We start from the raw sequence: 7142 nt of genomic DNA on the forward strand, positions 1-7142 counted from the left end.
AAATGGCAGCAGGGAGATGGGTCTTAAGTTGTTCCGGTTGGTGGAGTTCAGGGAGGGCTTTTTACGTATGGGAGTGATGTGCGCATGCTTTAGAGGGGTGGGGAAGGCACCGTTAGAGAGGGATAGGTTGAAGATGTGAGTGAGGGAGCATAGGATGGAAGAGGGTGACCATAGTAGTTGTGAGGGGACAGGATCTAGGGGGCAGGTGGTGAGACGGGCTTCTGAGAAAACCTTAGTGACCTCTTCGGTAGTAGCGAGGTCAAAAGAGAAAAGTGTTGAGGGAGGTTTAGTATAAGGTATGCTAAGTGGGATGGATGTCTGTGCAGTGGAGATGCCCCTACGAATTGCGTCAATCTTGTTTTTGAAGTGATTTGCAATCTCGTGAGCAGTGAGTGAGGTACTGGGTGGAGGTGGAGAAAGTAGAGAGTTAAAAGTGGAGGAGAGATGATGAGGACTGGATGACAAGCTATTGATGAGAGTGACAAAGTAGGCTTGTTTGGCAGCATGAAGAGAGGAATTGTATGTGAAGAAAGCAGATTTATATCTGATGAACGCCTGGTGGCATTTGGTTTTACGCCACAATCACTCCAGCGCACAACTATGTCATTTAAGATGTCTGGTGTGGTCAGTCTGCCACGGATGTAATGGTCGGGGCCTGATGCTTCGTGTTGTTAGAGGAGCAAGTGAGTCCAGTGTGGGTGATAGTGAACTGTTGTAGACAGCAGTGGCCAGGTCAGGGCAGGACAGGGGAGAGATTCTGTCTTAGAGTTGGTCAGTTGCAGAGTGGAAAGGAGCCGGGTTCAAGTTGTGAAGGTTTCTGCGGGTAATTGTTGGCTGCTTGGAGGGATAGGTGTTTGAAGACGAGGAGACTGTGAAGGTGATGATTTTGTGATCAGAGAGAGGAAAGGGGGTGTTTGTGAGGTTGTAGGGAGTGCAAAGAAGAGAGAAAACAAGGTCTAATGTATTCCCATCAGAGTGGAGGACTGTATACATTGTGCTAATGTATACCACGTCCACAGCCACCCCTCTATCCAAGTATACCACGTTCACCGCCACCCCTCTGTCCACATATACCACATCCACCGCTACCCCTCTGTCCAAGTATACCACATCCACCGCCACCCCCCTGTCCAAGTATACCATGTCCACAGCCACCCCCCTGTCCAAGTATACCACTTCCACAGCCAACCCCCTGTCCAAGTATACCACGTCCACCGTCGCCCCTCTGTCCAAGTATACCACTTCCATAGCCACCCCCTGTCCAAGTATACCACGTTCAACACCACCCCTTTACAGTAAGCATTTAAGCTTCCACTGATTACAGAATACTAATTCTGTGAGTCCTGACCCTTATACTATATAACTTGTACATTACATACTCCTGACCCCTGCACTATATACTCTGTTGTACATTACATACTCCTGACCCCTGCACTATATACTCTGTGTTGTACATTACATACTCCTGACCCCTGCACTATATACTCTGTGTTGTACATTACATACTCCTGGCCCCTGCACTATGTACTCTATGTTGTACATTACATCCTCCTGACCTATATACTCTGTTGTACAGTTGCAAGAAAAAGTATGTGAACCCCTTGGGACTACGTGGAGTTTTGCATGAATTGGGCATAAAATGTGCTCTGAACGTCATCTAAGTCACAATAGAACACAGTCTGCTGAACATAATACTACACAAACATTAGATGTTGCCATGGTTTAATTGCACATAACATGTAAACATTCACAGTGCAGGGAGGAAAAAGTATGTGAGCCTTTGGACTTAATAACTGGTTGGCCCTCCTTTGGCAGCAATAACCTCAACCAAAAGTTTCCTGTAGTTGCAGATCAGACCTGCACAACGATCTGGAGTCATTTTGGACCACTCCTCTTCACAAAACTGTTTCAGTGTAGCAATATTCTTGGGATGTCTGGTGTGAATCGCTCTCTTAAGATCATGCCACAGCATTTCAATGGGGTTGAGGTCAGGACTCTGACTGGGCCACTCCAGAAGGCGTATTCTGTGCTGTTGCAGCCATTATTTTGTTGAATTACTTGTATGCTTTGGGTCATTGTCCTGTTGCATCACCCATCCTCTGCGGAGCTTCAGTTGGCGGACAGATGGTCGTACGTTTTCCTGCAAAATGTCTTGATAAACTCTGGAATTCATTTTCCCATCAATGACAACAATCCGTCCAGGACCTGAGGCAGCAAAGCAGCCCCAAACCATGATGCTCCCTCCGCCATGTTTCACAGTGGGGATGAGGTTTTGATGTTGGTGTGCCTTTTTTTCTCCACACATAGTGTTGTGTGTTCTTCCCAAACAACTCAATCTTGGTTTCATCTGTCCACAGTATATTCTGCCAGTAGTGCTGTGGAACATCCAGGTGCTCTTTTGCAAACTTCAAACGTGCTGCAATATTCTTTTTGGACAGCAATGGCTTCCTCCGTGGTGTCCTCCCATGTACTCCATTCTTGTTTCATGTTTTCCTTATTGTAGATGTGTCAACAAAAATGTTAGCATGTGCCAGAGATTTCTGTAGGTCTTTAGCTGACACTCTGGGATTCCTCTTTACCTCATGCAGCATTCTGCGCTGTGCTCTTGCAGTCATTTTTACAGGACGACCACGCCTAGGGAGAGTAGCAACAGTGCTAAACTTTCTCCATTTGTAGACAGTCTGTCTTACCGTGGACACATGAACATCAAGGCTTTTGGAGATACTTTTGTAACTCTTTCCAGCTTCATGCAAGTCAACAATTCTTGATCGTAGGTCTTCTGAGAGCTCTTTTCTGCGAGGCATGGTTCACATCAGACAGTGCTTCTTGAAACCAGTAAACCCAAAATAGGTGTGTGTTTTTTAAGGGCAGGACAGCTGTCAGCAACACATCCAATATCATCACACTGATTGGAGTCAAGGTTGGCTCACTCCTGGCTCCAATTAGCTCTGGGAAAAGTCATTAAGCTAGGGCCTCACATACTTTTTCCTCCCTGCACTGTGAATGTTTACATGTTATGTGCAATTAAACCATGGCAACATCTAATGTTTGTCTAGTATTATGTTCAGCAGACTGTGTTCTTCTATTGTTGTGACTTAGATGACGTTCAGAGCACATTTTATGCCCAATTCATGCAAAACTCCACGTAATCCCAAGGGGTTCACATATTTTTTCTTGCAACTGTACATTACATACTCCTGACCCCTGCACTATAAACTCTTTTGTACATTACATCATTAATTGTATAGTCCTAACATTTGTATAATATATAATAAGTTGTAAATTATATAATCCTTCTTTTGCACCCATTTCCTCCCAGCTGGACATTTTATATCGGATGATGTGATTGGAGCACAGACTTTTACATGGTGATAATAATGTGATAACATCCTCCAACTTTGGACCCTTAAACAGAAAGTGATAATGAGGGAGGAGTCAATACCCCAATGATGGTGGTCTTCAGGATCAGTCCAGTCTTCATCTTGGTTGTTCTCCCCCCATCCTCACTCTCTGACCTCTGGTGGGGCTCAGCCCCGCTGTTCTTCATGACTAAATCATGGACTAAATAAGGAAGTGCAGTACTTCTTGTGTTGGGAAGATGGCGATGAGTGATAGAGGGGGTGGGGACCCTCGTCCTATAATCCCCTCATCACTGTCCCTCCTATAAATGACAGTTCTGGTTGTTTCCTCACTCTCTGACTAAGGACCATGAATAAAGAAATGACCTGGTAGGAGATCAGAGGAGCCATTTCCTAGTTCCCTTGAGGGTGGAATTGTAAGCTCCTCAGAGACCAAGCTGCCTAATGTGGGTGGAGTCTTGGTTTGGGGGAACCAATCAGCTCCTGTCTAGTAATTCTCTGTCTTTGTTTTTTAGTCCATGGCCGGGAGATGAGGAAAACCTCAGAGGATTGTCTCACTTTGTCTCCAGACTGTAAAGTAGAAGATGAGCACATCACACAGTATAGTCCAGGAGAAAACCCGGCTCCCTCCAATGTCCATCCGGCACCACCCAGTGTAGATGGACCATCGGATTCCTCGTATCCTGAGGAACCTCAGACTGTGCGGGACCTGGCTGGCCTTCCTACAGAGAAGAAGTTCTCCTGTACTCAGTGTGGGAAGGGTTTCCATTATAGATCCCGTCTTAATGAGCATAAAAGATCTCACACTGGGGAGAAGCCATATTCCTGTCCAGAGTGTGGGAAATGTTTTTCAGTGAAGTTTCATCTTTACAGACATGAAAGATTTCACATGGGGGAGAAGCCATATTCCTGTCCTGAGTGCGGGAAATGTTTCCCCTATAAATCAAATCTTAATGTGCATAAAAGTACTCACACAGGGGAGAAGCCGTATTCCTGTCCTGAGTGTGGGAAATGTTTTGCACAAAAATCAGACCTTGTCAAACATGAAAGGTCTCACACAGGTGAGAAGCCGCATTCCTGTCCTGAGTGCGGGAAAAGTTTTTCACAGAAGTCCAATCTTTACAAACATCAGAGATCTCACACAGGGGAGAAACCATATTCCTGTTCTGAGTGTGGAAAATGTTTTTCAGTGAAGTCCAGTCTTTACACACATCAAAGATCTCACGGGGGAGATACCATATTCCTGTCTTGAGTGAAGGAAATTATTTCAAGGAAGTCCGGTCTTTACCAACATCTGAGATCTCATACAGGTGAGAAGCCATATTCCTGTTCTGAGTGTGGGAAAAAATTTTCACAGAAGTCCTGTAGTGCCTTTTGAAATTATTTATCAAAATATAACTTCATTCTGACAGCAAACCAGCCTAGCCATCTGTTAAGGGTTAACTTTTCTTGGTTGAAAATTCAAAGGACCCTCCAGTGAAGACATGCAGATAATGGGTGAAGGGAACTTTTTCCAGAGACAATAGACTGTTTGACTATCCACAGGTGGCCTAAGTCCGACAATTCTTGGAAATTTCAAGTGGAAGACTTGTTCCAGACACAATATACTATTGAAATGCCTACAGGTGATCAAACAAAGTCCCTGAGGAAGATAATGGTGGGATCTGATGTTGATTACTCTAAAACCTGGCAAAAGTATGTTTTCTAAACAATTGCCATTGTCTGTGGAAAATTAGGAAATTTCACCTGCAAGAAAGTTAATTATAAAATCAAACACTACCTTGGACCTTCAAACACTGAGTCACCACACAACAAGTGAACAATATATGAGACTAGATTAAAGTCTGAGAAGAATAAACAAACCTTGGAGAGAAATGATGAACTAACAGTCTTTTCAAACGACCAGGACAACTGGTTGTTTACCATCTGGTTTGTTACAATGGACGCAAATAACCGTTTCCTGTGTCAGTCTTAAGACTAAAAGTCAAAGATTAGAACTTATATTTTTACCCACAAAGACATTAACAGGAAAGATACATTATTCCTACTCTTTCTGAAACAAAAATACATTCAGCAATGGGAATTGTATATCACTAACTTGAGTATTGAGATGAGGGAAAGTAAGATATATTGTGAATTAGCATCAGTTGTATGTTGTATCAGAAAACAAATGCTTTCACACAAGTTTGTATCTCAGGGAAATGAATAACTGAATATACATATATCTTTAATAGTCCTATCCAGAACATTATAGGTATAATCAAATATATATCTGGATAAGACGTATATTTAATACCTGAAATCACCTTGAATTCCACCCGAGGTATGAGTCATCATCAATACTCAAATTGTTCTATGGTACATGACTGCCATCTGGCGGACAGGTGAGAGATAGCTTAGGTACATACACTTCTCGACCGGCCAATCAAAAGCCTGTTGGGAGGGTCTCTTAGAACAATAGTTTAGATGGTATAAAAAGCCATGCACCTCATTTAAGAAGAAAAATGATTAAGGAAAAACCTGAAAAAAAAACTCACTGAAGAACCTGACTGAAAACTGACTGAGGAAACTGAGGATATCTGAAGAGGCTGAAATCCATATCTGCTGAATAACCACTCTTTCATCCTTTCAAACTTTTTAAACTTTCTACTAAACTTCTAAACCTCTGAATCTCTACTATACTACATATCTATCACTTGTCCCTGTGGCCATCAATCTGAAGGCGTTCCAGTGCCAGCTGAATCCACTGGGAAAGTGTCATAGTCCAAATTCTGGGTGTGGTGAGACTGTCCATCTAATTTTGTATTGTATATTTCCTCTGTTGTTTAGAGTGATAAGAATTACCTTAGAGTGACAACAACTGTATTGGGTGTTTATATATATAGAGAGATCCTGTATTACTGTTAGATAGTGTTGGTGTCATATTACAAATTTTTCATATTTCATAAATTATTAAATATTAGTAATTAGAGTATAATTTATCAGGGAATATCTTCTCCCATTCCTATGGCCACGTGATGTGAGAAAATAACCTCTGAAATACTCTAAATTATTCGTTATTACTAAATTTAATTTTTAATAATCATTATCATCTAGAAAAATTGTTATATTGTTTATCATTATTTAGAAATACTGTATTGTGTATGATATTGGTATAGTATATCTTTGATCGTGTGTATCAATATCCATTCATCACCAGTCTTTTGCGTTTTGTGTTAATATATATATCATTTTTGTACATAAATAAATTTATATATTTATCTATTATAAGGCAAATTTTGTGTGTATGGTATGAAATCATACTGGCTAAAAGAATTCAAGGTATAATAATAAGTGGTGATCAAATTATCAAGGTGTCCAAATTATTGGTTCATTAAATATTTGCCGTATTTTAACAGCTGGAGGCACTGTAATATTTCATCTAAGGGAAAGGGACACGCCCTTTATAAGTAGAATAAATCCTTACATAAACCACCACAGTCCAGTCCTTACACACATCAGAGATCTCACACGGTGGAGAAGTCATATTCCTATCCTGAGTGCGGGAAATGTTTTTCACGAAAGTTGCATCTTTCCAGACATCAGAGATCTCACACGGGGCGAAGCCGGTTTCCTGTCCTGAGGGTGGGAAATGTTTTTCAGTTAAGTCCGATCTTTACAGACATCAGAGATCTCACACGGGGGAGAAGCCATATTCCTGTCCTGAGTGTGGGAAATGTTTTTCACAGAAATGCCATCTTATTGCACATCAGAGATGCCACACGGAAGAGAAGCCGTATTCCT

At 41.9% G+C, this 7142-nt stretch overlaps 1 protein-coding gene across 1 annotated transcript; it reads left to right on the forward strand.

Moving 5' to 3' along the window:
- The first annotated feature begins 3878 nt into the window (after window positions 1-3878).
- LOC149468161 (uncharacterized) lies at window positions 3879-5550 on the forward strand. Its single transcript, XM_089670629.1, has one exon. The coding sequence runs from the start codon at window positions 3889-3891 to the stop codon at window positions 4609-4611; it is 723 nt and encodes a 240-aa protein (XP_089526755.1). The 5' UTR covers window positions 3879-3888; the 3' UTR covers window positions 4612-5550.
- Window positions 5551-7142: the final 1592 nt, after the last annotated feature.

The sequence above is a fragment of the Staurois parvus genome, unplaced genomic scaffold, assembly GCF_062004578.1.
Source record: "Staurois parvus isolate SC_StPar_1 unplaced genomic scaffold, SC_StPar_1.0 ptg000092l, whole genome shotgun sequence".
Taxonomy (NCBI): Eukaryota; Metazoa; Chordata; class Amphibia; order Anura; family Ranidae; genus Staurois; species Staurois parvus.

Bases quoted from the DNA above. Each gene is read 5' to 3' on its own strand.
- LOC149468161 (XM_089670629.1), top strand. From the start codon at position 3,889: ATGAGGAAAACCTCAGAGGATTGTCTCACTTTGTCTCCAGACTGTAAA.